The 16695-nt window shown below is 42.6% G+C and overlaps 3 protein-coding genes across 8 annotated transcripts in view; 2 read left to right on the top strand and 1 right to left on the bottom strand.

Annotated features, from left to right (window-relative positions):
* The window catches only part of PIGB (phosphatidylinositol glycan anchor biosynthesis class B), a 41521-nt gene extending 39206 nt beyond the window's left edge, over window positions 1–2315 (bottom strand). For 2 of the 3 annotated variants that reach the window (XM_059371961.1, XM_059371963.1), the window contains exons 1-2: window positions 2174–2315; window positions 201–334 (exon numbers count right to left, since the gene is read on the bottom strand). In XM_059371961.1, coding sequence (XP_059227944.1) covers window positions 201–334; window positions 2174–2306 — 267 coding nt within the window. In that variant the 5' untranslated portion in view covers window positions 2307–2315. Of the gene's footprint in view, window positions 1–200; window positions 335–1475; window positions 1711–2173 lie in introns of all 3 variants that reach the window. The other variant, XM_059371962.1, reaches the window with a different exon arrangement.
* A 17-nt stretch (window positions 2316–2332) lies between these two features.
* Window positions 2333–4317, top strand: PIGBOS1 (PIGB opposite strand 1). Of its 3 annotated transcripts, none has more exons than XM_059371965.1 (3): window positions 2333–2516; window positions 3523–3588; window positions 3883–4317. In XM_059371965.1, exon 3 carries the CDS (start codon window positions 3965–3967, stop codon window positions 4127–4129), a length of 165 nt encoding a protein of 54 aa, XP_059227948.1. In that variant the 5' UTR covers window positions 2333–2516; window positions 3523–3588; window positions 3883–3964; the 3' UTR covers window positions 4130–4317. The 3 variants fall into 3 exon arrangements, with proteins under 3 accessions (XP_059227948.1, XP_059227950.1, XP_059227949.1); XM_059371967.1 differs by having other exon boundaries at window positions 2333–2531; XM_059371966.1 differs by having other exon boundaries at window positions 2333–2640.
* Window positions 4318–12172: 7855 nt separating this feature from the next.
* Window positions 12173–16695, top strand: part of RAB27A (RAB27A, member RAS oncogene family) — a 79777-nt gene continuing 75254 nt past the window's right edge. Inside the window, exon 1 of one of the 2 annotated variants that reach the window (XM_059371956.1) lies at window positions 12173–12459. The gene's annotated coding sequence lies outside the window, so the exon portion shown is untranslated. The remainder of the gene's footprint in view (window positions 12460–16695) is intronic. The other variant, XM_059371957.1, reaches the window with a different exon arrangement.

Raw genomic sequence — 16695 nt, 5'->3', positions numbered from 1 at the left:
TCTATGGGAATACCTGCTGGTTAAAGGTTGAGTCAAATATATTACATCGAAGAAAAAAGAAATATCAGTATAAAATAATGGTATACTTTGATAAGTAAAATTACTTAGTAAAATTGATAGAAAATTTATAAGAGAAGCTGGTACAATTTCTAAAGTGAATATACATTTCTAGTCCGGAAAAGAAACTACAAAGGATATTTGAAAACCATGCGATGTGCAACTTCAAGAGACTGCCAATATTCATCTGGAACAAAACTTGTCTGGACTAAAAAACAGTTACATATTCGTAATGCTATGGTAAACAAGACCAGATAAATGTTTTCACCAAGGAGATCTGAAAAACAAAACAAAACAGGTAATTGTGGCACAAAAGTCAGGAAGTTCCACTGAGAGAACTAAAATCTGCTGCTCTGGTTGGCGCCTTGCTCAGACTCTGAAGGTACAATAGAGAATTCTGGCCGGTAGGCACTACTCTCAAAGCAAACCTGGGCAGACAGTTAAACAAGGGACCAAGCCTCATCCACTGGGAAATTACCACCTTTCATTTAACCAATCTTTCTTGCAATTACTGTATAAGGAGAATAGTAAGATAACACTGAACTAACTATATGGGTAGCCTAGGAAGAAAGCTAACAAATTACTTAGGATCAACTCTTCCTATGTATGTCAAACAGTGGCGTATCAAACTGCTGGTCCTCTGCATGTTTTTAAATAGTCCTTACTGATGCTTACTCTATGCAAGGTGCTGAGTTCATTCCTTCACATGCCCTATCTCATTTGATCCTCCAAATCATGCTAAAGGGTAGGTACTGGCCCCATTCACATATGAGGAAACTGAGACTAAGAAGTTATTCTGCCTTGTCCAAAGTCAAAAAGGTTATAAATGACTAAACAGGATTCAAAACGAGGTCTGCTGCCTCCAAAGCCCTGTTCTTTGCCACAACTGGACAGCCTGCCAGCTGCATACAGAGTATTTTTTAAAATGTGAATTTAAAAATCCGACTTTGTATTAAAATGTTTTTCAATATAAAAGATTTGCAGCATTTCACAACCAAGACCTGACAAAGCTCAACTGGCAGTACCTAGTTGGTTCTTTAAGAGAAGGTGCTTTAATTTATTCAGACCTGCCTGTCTGGCCTCCTGAGTAATTGTGTTTGCCCTGTGAGCCTTTTGAGTCTTTTGCTATATAGTTCTAGGTTCCTGCCACCCTCCTTCCTTATTCTCTGGGAACATATTTAAATATTTTTCAGATGATTGGCACATTCAACACACCACACACGCCCCATCTCAACTTTCATCTTTCAGAAGCACCTAAAGAAACACCCCGACTGAACTATAACTACTGAAAGAAAAACCCTTTTACTCTGCGGACTGGTGCACAACTCAGAGCGGGCCCCCGAACAAGTGATCTCGAATCACCTAACAGTTCTACCATATGTCTGTGACAAGTATGACAATTCGCCGTCGTTACTCACCTTGACCCTCAGGGATCCAACTTCTAACAAAGGAAGGATTAGGAGGACAGAGCGACAGAACTCGGGCCCAGCTAACTCTCCCCCCACCCCCCCGCCCCCACCCGTCACAATCCTCCTCCATTTAGCAAAACGACTCTCTCCTTTCTTGGTCGCAGGTTTGCAGGGGGAAACTCGGCTTTCTTTTCCGGCCGCTTCCACAGTGCTCCGTACACGCAAGGCGCACAATACATAATTCCTGAATGAATGAGAAGTCCCTCCTTAGAGCAAATACCCGCGTCTGACAGATCAAAAGTCCCCTCGCTGGGGTGATTTTGCTCCTGTCAACATCATCACACCGGACCAGAGGGAAGGCGAGGGTGGGAAAAATAAATGGGGTGGCAGTCAGCTCCGGTCCAACCCCAGGCACCAGTCCCGCCGTAGCTGCGAGATCGCAGGTTAACTCCCAGCCCGGGTGCCTTTCTAAAATGCGGATGGCTACGTCTCGGCCCCTCGCTCCGCACGGCGGCGGCAGCACTAACCAATGCAGGATAAAGGGCCCTGCGAGGGGCCCGAACCGAGAATCCGGTCGCGAGCGCACTACGGTTCCTTGGCAACCCCGCCCAGCAGATGGAGCCCTAGCTCAGGGTCCGCGGCTTCCCGCCACCGCCTGGGAGGTCGGCGTCCGCGCCCCGCCCCCGCCCCCGCCCCCACCCCCTCACCTCCGTGCGGCAAGGTGCTCTTCCGGGGGCTGAGGTACAAAGTGGACTTTCTCTTTCGCAGCTTCATCTTCTCCTGGGAGCGGTTCTGGAAGCCGCGGAAAAAGAGTCGGCTATCGTCCCCCTCTTGCCTCATCCTGCACCTCCTTCGGGGCCGGCTGAGGATCCCTTGGCACCTCAGTCCCTACGAAGAAGGAGACCGGACTTGGAGGAACGCGCGTTGCTCTTCCGCTCACGAAGTTTGGCCTCTGCAGCAGCCGTCGCTCGCAGGCGCGGAGGTAGCTGGGAAAAGGCCGCTTTCTCGCACGGAATCCCCGAAGTTTGCGTCTGCCGCCGAGTGCTGCAGGTTTGTTTGGCACCGGTACGCTTTGTCGCGAGCGGGTCTGCGCTTCTTCTTTAGCTGCTTCTCGTGAGATTGCTGTCCGCCTTTGGCTTCGTGGCCTCTGCTCCCTGTTTTCCGGAAACTGCTGGTAGGAGCCAGAACTCTCCTAGGCTAGGGCAGGCGGGAGGCGGGGTCAGCGACGCGAAGCGACAGCCCAACGGTCGGAGGTGTTTAAGTGGCAGTGATCGTAGCAAACGTGTTTGTGTAACATGTCACTGTTTGGGTGATCTCACATTAGCTGTTGGGCGAGGTAGGCGGAGTAGGGCTTTTGTACGGATGTAGAAAATGAGGTTCGGAAACTTAAGTGACTCGGTCCGGTTCACTTAGCAAACTAGTGGCAGAAGGGCATTTGTTCCCATTTTATGTGGTTTACCTTCCAAGGAGCCTACTTGCAAAAACCCCCCTCCCTCCCTCCGTCCTTCCGCAGGCGATGAACCGTAGCATGCTTGTTGAGTTGTCATTTATCTAGTTAATCGTAGAGTCCAAGAGTAAACAGGCATTTCTTACCCATATTAGTTTAAATTACATTTTAGCGATGTTAAGGACAACCTAGTTTCTAGTACCGGTTCTGCCACCAATGGTTTTTGTAACCTCGGGGGCCTGTCTAGGAGACGGTGAAAGACTGTTACATAAGCAAACATATAAATTCGTTATTCTGCTTTCTTCTTCCATAAGCTCTGGTTTCTCCAGAGACTATGGTGTTCACAAGTATAACTTTCTGAGAAATACTGGAGTCTGTACTCCTCAGTTATTAAAAGTAAAATCAGTCAGATCTCTTTGTATTTTTATCCAAAGTGGATGGCAAGTTATTTACATATTTTTGAGGTCTACTTGTACCTTCTAAAGCATCAAAGGGAACTCATAAAGTCCTTTAAAAATTGTTTTTAATTATGCATATTGCCAAAAAACATGAAATAAATAAAAAAGGGCTAATAATGAAAAGTAACAGTTCTCTTTCTTTTACTTCCAGATTGGATTGGCAACTACTTTCAACTTTTGGGGGCAGCTGTTTCGTTTAGTTGATAGTTTTATGATGGTATGTAAAGGTGACAAGAGCCTGCCTCTTCCTAACCTCTCCCCCACTTTTGTCATTTTAAGAATTATTTATTTAAAACCATTGAGAAAATTCTGTAGTAGGATTTTGCTTTTTCTTAACACCACCCCCTAACCCATTTGTCATATTCTCTGTGTATTTATATTCCTATTTTAGTTAAATCAAGTGATATTTACATATGATGAAAATACTATTCACTCTGGAACACTCATAGAATCTTTTTAAAAGGATGTCATGATGAGTTATTGGTTTGCTTTCTATTTTCTTTGTACACAGATCTGAAGATATTTCCTGGATGTTGACTGTAATTTTTCAAAACCACCGTGTGGCAAAAGCACTGTATTGGATTTGTTGAAAAATGTTTGGGAGATTGACTCTTCCACAACTGATTTTTGCTAGCATCCTTGGAATTGCTGGAGGGATGTATATTTATCAACCAATATTTGAGCAGTATTACCGAGATCAGATGGAATTAAAAGAAAAGTTGAAATTGGCCCAAGAATCAGAAGAGAAGAGAAGTTAATACTACATGGAGTTAAACTGTAATTGTTTAAAGTTCTATTGAAATTATGCATTGACTATAAATAATCTAGTAAAAAGTTCTCAAGTATATTTTAAATGCAAATCATAGATAATGATTTTAAAACAAGCACTGTCAATTTTAGTGTTTAATTTTGTCATTTTTAAAAACAAATAAATGTCTAAAGAATTTTTGTTTCCCAGTTGATGTTTATTTTTCTGGGAATGCAGCATAAACAGGATCAAGGGATGACAAGACTCTATTTATAAACTAGCTGGAAATGGTGTTTGTAGTACTGTTTATAGATGAAGTGGATCAAGTTAAGCACGTCAGGCAGAATGCCCCTCAAGTAGCAAATGAAATGTAAATATAACAATGCCAAATGTTAATTTTGTTTATCCTTCCACAGAACCAGTTTAATTGATTTTTAAATTTTAGTTTTAGTTTCTATTTTATTTATTTATTTCTGTGATCTTATTTCCTTACTTATACTAATTTTGGGCTTTATTCTTTTTCTAGTTCCGTTAGATGTGAAGTTAGAGATTTTCCTTGTTTCTTGAGGTAGGCAGGTATCACTATGAACTCCTCTACTAGAACATCTTTCGCTGCATCCTATGGATTTTGCATTGTTATATTTACATTTTCATTTGCCTCAAGGTATTTTCTGATTTCCTCTTTGACTTTTTTGTTGACCCATTGATGGTTCAATAGCATGTTGTTTAATCTACATATTTGATTTTTTTTCAGTTTTCTTCTTGTAATTGATTTTTAGTTTCATGCCATTATGATCAGAAAAGATGCTTATAAAGCATTTTTTTAAAGATTTTATTTATTTACTTGATAGACAGAGATCACAAGTAAGCAGAGAGGCAGGCAGAGGGAGAGGAGGAAGCAGGCTCCCCACTGAGCGGAGAGCCCAATGTGGGGCTCGATCCCAGGACCCCGGAACCAAAGGCAGAGGCTTTAACCCATTGAGCCGCCCAGGTGCCCCAACTTTTGACATTTTAATTATAATGTGTCTTGATGTGGTTCTCCTTGGATATATCTAGTTTGGAGCTCTCCTTGCTTTCTGTACCTGGATGTCCGTCCCCTTCCCCAGGTTAGGGAAATTTTTAGCCATTATTTTCTTCAAATAAATTTCCTGCCCTTTTTCTCTATTCCCCTTTTGAAACCCCTATGCTACTAATGTTATTCTCCTTGATGTTGTTCTATGTCTCTTAAGCTATCTTCTCCTTTAAAATTTTTTTTCTTTTGTTGCTCTGAGTTCCACTGCCCTGTCTTCCTTACTGGTTACTGATCCATTTTTTATGCTTCATTTAGCCTGCTGTTGAATGGTATTGTGTATTTTTCAGTTCAGTTTTGTTCTTCAGCTCTGTGATTTTTGTTTAGTTCCTTTTTATATTTTCTGTCTCTTTGTTGAAGTTCTTCCTGTATTCATCCATTGTTCTCCTGAGTTTGGGAAGCATCTTTTCTTTCTTTCTTTTTTTTTTTTTTTTTTAAAGATTTTATTTATTTATTTGATAGAGATCACAAGTAGGCAGAGAGGCAGGCAGAGAGAGAGGAGGAAGCAGGCTGAGCAGAGAGCCCGATGCGGGGCTTGATCCCAGGACACCGGGATCATGACCTGAGCAGAAGGCAGAGGCTTTAACCCACTGAGCCACCCAGGCGCCCCTTGGAGAGCATCTTTATACCCATTACTTTGAACTCTTCTCAGGTAGATTACTTTTTCTTTCTTTCTTTCTTTCTTTTTTTTTTTTTTTTTTGCATCTCATTAAGGTCTTTTTCTTTTTCTGACTTGTCTTGTTCTTGCTTTTTTTGTTTTTTTTTTGAACATATTTTTCTGTTTCCTCATTTCCCTTGACTCTCCATGTTTGTTTCTAAGTATAGTGCAAAACAGCTACGTCTCCCAGTTTTGAAGCAGTGGTCTTACGTAGGAGATAAACCTTATTTTTCAACCTTGCCCTAGCTCTTATTTGTCTTTGGAACATTTGTGATTGTCTAAGTAGACTGATTTGTTCTTGAATGGATCCCAGCTGTGGATGGTGTGCTGAGACCTGTGATCTCAATCAGTACCTGGGTTCAGGCTAACTGGAAGCCAGATCCTTGGGCAGCAGGTCTTAACTTATGTAAATATATATAGTCCTGTGGGCACACAATTGTAGACCCTGCTGATCTATAGACCAGGAGATCTGGAGGTGTCCTATTGGTAAAAGTTGTAACAATTGGGACTTCAGATGAGTATCAACTACTTTCTGAGAGATACCAGTAAGCTGCAATGAAGCGAAGGGAGGGTGCAAAAATGGTTTCCTTGGCTCCATTCCCAGCAGTGCCTCTGCAGTCTGCACATATCTGACAAAACTGAAGTCTGTCCATCAGGTTATAGCTACAGAGCAAGTAAATGGGCCTTGTTGATAGACAGACTGGGGGTGTGTTTCAGTTGGCAGTCTGTGAAGTGCCCTCGATATAGTGGCCTGCCCCCAAATACCTTTCTAGTTGTTACAGTACTTTGGTGCCCAGGAACTCAAGCTTTTTTGTCCACCAGAGGTAGCCCCTCTGGCCCCCAGAGCCAACTCATCCAGAGGCATCCTGTGTGTGGAGGGTGCTTACCTGCAGGCTTTAGCAAGGCCTGGGACAAGTACTGGGGACAGGGAATACCTGTAGCTTTAGTGAATGGGGATTCTTTTATTTCTAGCTGATGCTAAGGAGACCTGTTGCAGCAGTATCTTCAGTTGTCAATCTCAGCCTATAAAGGGCAACCACCATGGAGCTTTTCAGAGATGTCAATGGCCTCACCAGTGCCTCAGTGAAAGGAATATTATCAGGGCCTTCTATGTAACAATCGGGTGGCTGTTTTTCCAATCTCAGCACAAATCCATTCTAACTCTTAAGATCAGGAGAGCAGATGGAGGGAGTAAAAAAAATGAGAGGGGAAGCCAAGAAAATGATAGGTTTTTAAGTGGGCCACTAGACTTGATCCAATGGGACTTGGTAAAGTGACTTTCAAAAGTTTTTTTTTTAAACTATTGTGAAGTAATTGCACACTTGGAGAAAAGGTGCAAAAATAGTACAAACGTTTTATATAAAATTCCACAAGTGTTAACATTTTACTATATTTGCTTTAATCTCTCTCCGTGTATGTGTATTTACACTTGAACATACCACATTATTGTTTTTCTAAACCCTCTGAGAGTAAGTTGCCCATATGATACCCTTTTACTACTAAATATTTCAGTGTGTAATTCCTGAAAACTCCTTGTATTTCATAATTACAATATAATGATTAAGATCAGGAAATTAAAATTGATACAATATTATTTAATTTCAGATTTTATCCAAATTTTACCAACTCTTACTGATGTCCTTAGGATCAATAGACAATTATTTTTTTTCTGGTCTGGGAACTAATCCAAGATGACACTGGACTTGCTGGATCATATAGTCATTCTGTTTAACATTTTGAAGAACTGCCAAACTGCTTTCCAAAGTGACTACATCGTTTTACATTTCCACAGCAATCTATAGGGTTTCAATTTCTCCATATCCTCATGTAACACTTGTAATTTTTCGTTTTTTTTTGAAAAAAGTTATGACCAGCTTTATAGGTGTGAAAAAGTAATTATGGTTTTGATTTGCATTTCCCTAATGACTGATGACATTGAACATCTTTTTGTGTGCTTATTGATCATTTTTATATTTTCTTTGGAGAAAAATCTATTCAAGTCCTTTGCCCTCTTTTTAATCGAGTTGTCTTTTTTATTGTAAGAACTCTATTATGTTTTGATACTATATTCTTATCCGATACATAATTTGCAAATATTTTCTCCCATTCTGTGTGTTGTGTTTCCTCTCTCTTGTGTCCCTTGGTAAAATACTAAAATTTTAATAAAGTCTAATTAACCTATTCATTTCATATACCTTTGGTATCATATGTAAGAAACCATTGCCAAATCCAAGATAGTGAAGATTTGTGCCTTTGTCTTCTATAGTTCTTACAGTTTCAGCTGTTGCAGTTTAGGTCTTTGATCTATTTTTGGTTAATTTTTATATATGGTGTGAAATAAGGGTCCAGCTTTATTCTTTTGCATGTGAAGAACCAGTTTAATGAAGAGATTTTTCTTGCCTCATTGAATACTCTTGGCATTCTTGTTGAAAATCAATTGACCACAGATTTATGAGTTCATTTCTGGACTCTCATGTCAATTTTTTTCAAATACATTTTTATTCTTATGTCAATACCACACTGTTTTGATTACTGCATCTTGTATTAACTTTTGAAATCAGAAAGTGAGTCCATCAATGTCCTTTTTTTGTTTTTTGTTTTTTGTTTTTTTACCCCCAAGATTGTTTTGGCTATTTCAGGTGCTCTGCAATTTCACATGAATTTTGGGATCAACTCTTCCATCCCTGCAAAAAATCTTGATAAAGTTAATTTTGGTAAGGATTATGTTGAATATGTAGATTGCTTTGGGACATATTGCTATCTTTTAATATTAGGTAAAGATGACTATGGACTGTCTTCATTTATTAAGTCTTCTTTATTTCTTTTCATTTCTTTCAGTAGAGTTTTGTAGTTTTTAGTGTATAAACCCTGCACCTCCTTGGTTAAATTGAGTCCTAAGTATTTTACTCTTTTTGATGCTATTTCAAGTAGGGGTTTTTCCTTAATTTCCTTTTCAGATTATTTACTGCCAATGCGTAGAAATACAACTGATCCTGTATCCTGATCTTTGCTTATTTATTAGCTGTAATAGTTTTTTTGTAGATATTTTAGATATAATCATGTGCCTGTTGCTTTTATTCTAGAAGGGTATTTAGAAATCAAAATCTGCATGCTAATGTATTCATAACTACTGTGATATAGTTGCTTTTAGGATCTCTTAGCAGACATTGCTGGAAAGTACATACACACATACATATCAATATATAATTCTATTCCTATCTAGTTTACATATTAAAAATCATGAGTTCTTACTGATATTTCCAATTTCCCCCCCATTAAGTGATACTGGAGTGGGACTGCGAATGTTTCAAGCAACAGCCTGCAGTGTCAGAAAAGACCCAGAGTAGGAAGCAAGGTTATACTGTGACCGGTTCTGTGACTAGAGTAAGAAGTGGTGTAGAGAGGATTTTGAATTGGTATGCAAGATATATTAAATATATTTAGTTTCTGTCATAACTTTTTCTCTTTGTTTTCTTCCTACTTCTCTGGGCACTCTTTTCTCAGACTTCATTAACTGAGTGATCCCATGGGTTTTGTACCAAATCCCCTCTTTGCCCTCTTAGTACATTTTCTAGACTAGCTCATTGACTTTCATGTCTTTGAGTACCCTCTTGGGCAATAGCTTCTGCCCTTGTGTTCTGTGCTTCAGATCAGCCTGTTCAGTTGCATACTGAACAGTTTCACTTGTATGTTCTCCCAGCTCTGATATGTCAAAGTTAAAATGTCTAAACTTGTTCATTGTGGTCTATTTCACCCTGTTGCAACTGGGCCCTCTTCCTTTTGCTCAAGGATTTCAAGTTGCCCAAATCCGAAACAGGCATTTTCATGGATTTCTCTGTCTCCCTCACCACCTACAATCATGTCTTAATTTACTCTCCTAAATATCTCAAATCTGTTTATTCATCTTCATCCTCATGGTCATGGTCTTAAACCAGATTGTTGTTATTCCTTACTTAGATTTCAGCATGCTAACTGGTCTCTGAAACCCATTCTTAACATTAATAGGCATTTAGAAAATGAGTTCTAAGTTCTAGTCCTGGCTTTGCCACTTTCAGCTGTATGATCTCGGTCAGGTTGCTTCATTGCTTTCAGGCTCAGTTTCCTTATCTGTAATACAAAGACAGGAATAGTACTTATTTCAGAGGGCACTTGTGAGAGGTATATGAGGGGATATATGCAAATTTCTTAACATATTGGCTGATTCATAGTAAGTGGTCAATAAATGAATAATCATTCCAGAGTTCTTCAAAATCCAGCCTCTGCCATTCCTCCAGTCTCTTCCCTGATTGCTTCTTTCTACTCAGTTTTTCAGCTTTTCTGAACTAATATAGGATAGTGTCTTTCAGCTCCAAGTCTTTTCTCTGCTCTCTTTTCTTAGAATTCCCTTCTCCCTCATCTTCTGCCTTATTCGTCCTTCTTAATTTATACATCACTTTCTCTGTGAAGTCTTGATTTGGTGTCACTTATTTGTGTTCCAGTAACATGCTTACTTCCCTTATTGATGATCTTATGTCACCACATTGAAATTAATTGCTTACTTGCTGGTGTCAAGCTCCTGAGGGTAGGGACCAATTTACCTTGTTCACTATTCCATCCCTGGTACCTAATTTGGACTCATTCAGTGAATGAAAGGATAATGAATGGGCCACGTTACCATAGTCTGTTTTTTGATCTGCTTCGTAAACTCGTGGTTACAGTCCCCTTCAGAAGTGGGGAAGATTGAAGGGGAAGTCTCTCATATCATATCAGCCACTAACAGTTGCTTCATTGTTTGCCCCCAACTATTAGCGGATCAGTAAATCCCAGGACTGTTCCTTTACACATGAACCTGGGGCTACTTTCCCTGCCAGCCTCCACCAACAACAGTCTGATGGCCTATCTCAACTGGGGAATATCCTTGACACTATCACCCTGCTGAAATCTGTTATCTCTAATTCTGAGATTACTCTGGTATATTTCCCTATAAATATCAGATTGGATGCATGTTCAATATTCCACAATTTCATATATTTATGCTCTATGTGATTTTGCAAATTGGACACATATTTGAGAAGCTAATTGTATTGTAGCATAAACTGTGAGTAGCTGCAAACTCGGAAGTATGATGGGTTTGGGGGCGTGGGCCTGGGACTGCTGGAATTTGTGGTAGAAGTAGACGGTAAGAGAAGCCGGATTAGGGTTTTCAATCATTTTTTGCCCTTCTTAGATGTAGAATTATTTGGTTCAGACGTGCTTTGGCTGGGAGCCAACAGAAGCAAGGACAAAGGCCATTGTCCATACCTCGAGGCCACTGGAAGAGAAATTTGTCTGGCTCTGAGTGGTAACCTGGTGGCCTGAACCCCTTCACAGCTGCAGCTCCAAGAGGACGCATAGGTACCCTTCAGCGCTGAGAGAAGGAAGCCGCTGGGGGGCAGCAAAGGCTCGCAGATGTCTCCTCACAGCTGGGTGGTTTTTTTTTTTTTTTTTTTAATCTTACTGCATTTTGCCTCTCTCTCTCTCTCTTTCCCTCTCTCTCTCTCTCTCTTTTTTTTTTTTTTTAAAGATTTTATTTATTTATTTGACAGACAGAGATCACAAGTAGGCAGAGAGGCAGGCAGAGAGAGAGAGAGGAGTTAGCAGGCTCCCTGCAGAGCAGAGAGCCCCATGCGGGGCTCGATCCGATGACCCTGGGATCATGACCTGAGCCGAAGGCAGAGGCTTTAACCCACTGAGCCACCCAGGCGCCCCTGCCTCTCTCTCTCTTAACGAATTGCTGCCTTTTAGAAATTTGGAATAACTCTCTAAACCGAACTACCCTGTATGTGCAAAGACCCCGTTTATTTCCTCTCAGAAATACATTTTTCCTGTCAGGATTTTACTTTTCCTCCCTCCTGTCATTTCCAAGAATCCCGGAGCTGGAAGGCCAGGCCAGGCGCATCCGAGTGAGGAAGGAGCTGGCGAGGAGGGCTGGACAGTGGCAGAGCCGGACGTTCGGCGCGGAGCCGGCCTCTAGGGAGCAGGACCCGGGAGGACCTGCTGCAGGAAGGAGCGTACTGGGCCCCAGGAGCCCCGGGTGGGGCCGGCTTTGCAGCTGCTCAGCACCCCCGGCTCCTACGGCGGAGGCAGTGATCTGATGCCCTGGAAAATACCTTTAGAACATGGCCTTTGAAGGAAGAAATGTGGCCAGAGTCCGCAAACCACACCTGGCAGGTCACGGATCCTGGGGAAGTTTGGAAATGTCACGTCTGGGTCTCCACCCGAAAACAAGTCTCTAAGGTTTCACCCTTTCCAGGAAAGGCCCATGGAGACCGGATAATAGGCCAAAGCAAGCGTGCGGGAGCCTTTTCGTGGCTCACAAGAGGACCCGCCGCAGGTGCAGCGGGACCCGGAGCCGCGAGCGAGGAGGCGTCCGCAAGGCGCCCTCGCGGAGTCGGGCGGGGTGCTCCCTGAGGTGACAGGAGGAAGCGGGAGGTGGAGGGTAGAGAGGAGGTCCCGCCCCCACCCCGCTCTCCTTTACGGGAAGTGATGTGGGGCCAGACGGAAAATACCCGCCAAGGACCCAAAAAGGGCCGGCAACCCGTGGACGCGGCGCGCGCGCGGGCACAGCGGCGCGGGGACAGCGAGCTCCAGCCAGGTGAGCCCCGCGGCTGTGGGGGGCGTGGGGGCGGGGGGCGGCCGGACCCCCGGCGGCCGGTGGGGTCCGCTCCAGCCCGGAGAGCCCAGCGCGCTAGCGGGCGACTGGCGGGGCTGGCCCTGGGGCTAGCAGGGGAGGCGGCGAGTCCTCGCCCAGCTTCTGCGCGAGTGAGCCCGCTCTGCACCCCCGCGAGTCCCTCAGCGCAGACCCACGGGGACGACCGCCGCGGGTGGGGGGCGGCATGGGCGGGGCGCCGGTGCGCAGATCCAGGTTTGGGACCGGGCTGAGGTCCCCTCCGGGGGGCATCTAGGCACTTGGGTCTCCGTCGGGGAGGGCGGTGGGGGGAGGAAACTTCCCTGGCGGGAGAGGAGGAAGGTCCCAGACCTCCGGCGCTGGCCCACAGTTCTTTCCTCCCTCCTGTGGTTCTCAGTGTAATGACTTAACGTCTTTACATCCTTGTCGATTAGGGTCCGGACGGCAGACTGGCGGGGTGAGCGACGGTTCTCCCTGACCCTGTCAGGCAGGCAGGAAACCCAAGCGCGCAGCCGGCGGCTGGATCTCCCCGGGTGGTAGGGCTGACTGAGGTGGAGGCAGGTTTGGGAACGATTGCCAAATCCTTGTCTCTGTTTCAGTAGATCACCCCTTAGGCCAGTCAGGCCTCAGGAGGAGGAGATCTTGTGAGCCCTTGATTTTATCTTCCCAGCTTTTGACTTCTGCCGGCCACCTAGGCCACATGGCCACAGAATGTTCTGCCACAGGGTCCTCTTCCTTACCTCAGTGGGGTAACAGCTGTGTTTTCCTACTCCATGGATTCTCGCGTTATGGCTGGTTCTTCACTCAGATGTTGGGAGGGGAAGTAGTGTGAACGTCCTGTAAGTTTTCTGTCATTATTGCTTTTTAAATTTGTTGGTGGTCCATTGTTCCGACCCCCCCCCCTTTTTTTTTTTGCCTTTTTAATAACTTGCTTTAGGGGCAAAGCAATCTGTAAAATAGGGTTCTATACATGGTTAGAGATTAAGAAAGGTTCATAAAGTACTGAAAGCACTTGACTAAAGATAATTTTTTTCTTGTATTTTATGTTGGTTTTCATTCCTACTTTCTTCTTTCTTTCTTTTTAAATCATGAATTTATTTTATTTTCATGCCTGAAGCCAACTCATTTAGCTATCTCAGCCTTTCTTCTTTCTTTCCTTGCTCCCTCCCTCTCCCTTTCTTTCTTTCTCCCTCCCTCCTCCTTCCCCCTTTCCTTCTTTTTTCTTTCTCTCCCCCTCCCTTCTTCCTTCCTTCCTTCCTCTTAATTCTACTTCATTGATCTATTTGTCTATCCTTATGCTAGTATCATACTGTCTTTATTATTGTAGTTATGTAGTACGTTTTGAGAGTGGGAAGTGTGAGTCCTCCCATTTTGCTCTTCTTTTTTTGAAATTGTTCCAGCTATTCTGGGTCTCTTGAATTTTCATACGAAATTTAAGGTCAGTTTCCCAATTTCTGTTGCTTTGGTTTGACAACAGATGTAAGGGTTTTGAAATAGGCAATAATCTCTAGGAACCAGACTCTTGATTTCCCTCTTCCAAATCTGCTCTTCACTTAGTCTTCTCCATCTCAGTTCATAACAATTTTACTCTTCTAGATGCTCAGACTAAACACTATGGAGTGACCCTTGATTCTTTTCTCTCATTCCCACATCTAATTCTTCAGTGAATCTCCTTGGTTCTACTTTGAAAAAATATATATAGGATAAAAACCATTCTGACCATTTTCACTGCTTCTCCCAAGATCTTGTCATTTCTGTCACTGCAGAAATTACTGCAAAAGCTCCCAGCAGGGCCATCGTGCATCTACCCCCACTAGTCTACAGGGTGTTGTCAACATAGCAGCCAGAGGTCATTATGCCACCCACCCCTCTGTTCACAACTCTCCGATAGCTTTTTTTTTTCCCAAGATTTTATTTATTTATTTGATAGACAGAGACCACAAGTAGGCAGAGAGGCAGGCAGAGAGAGGAGGGGGAAGCAGGCTCCCTGCTGAGCAGAGAGCCCAATGTGAGGCTCCATCCCAGGACCCTGGGATCACGACCCGAGCTGAAGGCAGAGACCTTAACCCACTGAGCCATCCAGGTGCCCTCCAATAGCTTTTTATCTTAGAAGAAAAACAAAGTCCTCATCATGGCTAATAGGCCCCTTATGTAGTCTGTGGCTTTGTCTTCCATCCTTCTCCCCTTGCCGCCTCCACTTCACCCACTCCTTAAGACCTTTGCATTTGTTCCTTCCTCTGCTTGGAATGCTTTTTCCTTGAAATGTCGACATGGATTTCTCACTCATTTCATCCAAGTCAGAAGTCATTTCTTTAGGGAGGCTTACATGAACCATCCTATCTCAAACAGCATCCCTCACCCACCCATAATTTTTTGCCCCCTAACTTTGTCTTATTTTTCTTCAGAGTATCTGTAGCAATAATTGTCATTACACACACACACATACACACACACAGTCTCTCTCTCTCTCTCACACACACACACATACTTCCTCTCTCCCTCTCTCTCTCTCTTACACACACACACACACACACACACACACACACACACAACTATTGTCTCCCACTGGTAGAATAGGCTTCATGAAGGTCAGGAATTTATCTTGTTCACTGTGGTGTACATAGCACCTAGAATGATTGTTGGCATGTAGTAAACTCTAAAAAATATGTGTGGAAAGAATGAAAAGGGAACGAGAGACTGAGAAAGGAGGATCACTCTATTGTTCCTTTCTCTCTGTTCCTTCACACTTCACCTAAGAGAAGCAGTGTCCATAGTTACACTAAGATCTCCCATGTCTGTCCTATTCTATCCTTTTATTCCCCCATGACAATGGTTTAAGCCTGCATGGAAAGGGAAAGGCTTTGGGTTCTTCCCACAGTGGCAGTGGGGAGCCCTCTTCTCTGTAGCCTGGGCAGACTGTATGGGGGCATTTGGCTCTTCCCTCCAGTGATACCTTTCTTCTTCTTCTTTTCTTTTTTTTTTTTTTAAGATTTTATTTATTTATTTGACAGAGATCACAAGTAGGCAGAGAGGCAGGCAGAGAGAGAGGGGGAAGCAGGCTCCCTGCTGAGCAGAGAACCTGATGTGGGGCTCGATCCCAGGACTCTGCGATCATGACCTGAGCGGAAGGCAGAGGCTTTAACCACACTGAGCCATCCAGGCACCCCCAGTGATACCCTTCTTGTGTGTCAAATCAAGAAAATAGAAATTGATTTCTTGATGAATATTTTACACTACAGTGAATTCATCTTTCTCTGGCTTCTAACTGAAATTGCAACTCCTGACACACATTTTGGCATTTAATTACATAATTTCTTTAGACTGTCAACTGTTTGTATATATGTTGTCTTATATGTCTTATGGCTGGATCGTAATATCCTGGAGGCAGTGTATGACTTCAGCTCACTTTTTAAGGCTTATATTGCAAGGTATCTTGGATAAAAGGAATGTTCAATAAACTTTTGCTGAGTATACCAATAAGTTAATGAATTAACCTGGATTTATTTTTATCATTGGAAACTTCTAGCCCATACATTTAATTTTTCTTAGCCAACAGCTATAAATATCTTGTTTTAGTCTACCTTATTCTGCTGCTTCTGACAGAGCAAGCAGTATTGACTACAGTTGAATAGGATTTCCTGCTGCCCTTTCTCAGCGAGAATTGAATTAACAGCCTAGAGAGTATGGTAATTAATTTTACAAGTTATTTAAAAATTGAATATGCTTTCCATTATTATTTAAACTTATCTTGGGATGTGCTCTATTTGTATCGTCACTGAAAAATATGGAAAAGGATTATTTATACATATATAGGGGATTTATACAAATATATATTTTCTCTAATGAATTATAGGTTTAACCCTCCCTGAAAAACAAAACAGAGCTTGCATATTTAAGGTCTGAGCCCCTAACTAACTAGATGGGGGAAATCCTTTCACAATGTAAATGTTCATCAAATGATCATGAAGTATACTTTAAACACCTTGCAGTTTTGTTTGTCAGTTTTACCTCAATAAAGCTAAAATTAAGAAGAAATAGTGTGAGCCCCAAAGAAGCAAGATTGTGTTGCCATTATCAAAACAAGATTGGCTTCTGAAGAGAGTAATTTTTCCCCTTCACGGCTTTTGCTTTCTTATGCCTTGTGCAGTTTTTACTAGAACCACATTTATTCCCCTGCTTCTTGGTCAGGAAGTTTAAGTTTAC

This window comes from Mustela nigripes, chromosome 13, assembly GCF_022355385.1.
Source record: "Mustela nigripes isolate SB6536 chromosome 13, MUSNIG.SB6536, whole genome shotgun sequence".
In the NCBI taxonomy this organism is placed as follows: Eukaryota; Metazoa; Chordata; class Mammalia; order Carnivora; family Mustelidae; genus Mustela; species Mustela nigripes.
Note: the sequence above shows the minus strand (reverse complement) of the source record. Positions and strands in the feature narration are given on the sequence as shown.

Coding starts and splice junctions, on each gene's coding strand:
- PIGBOS1 (XM_059371965.1), top strand. CDS start 3,965: ATGTTTGGGAGATTGACTCTTCCACAACTGATTTTTGCTAGCATCCTT.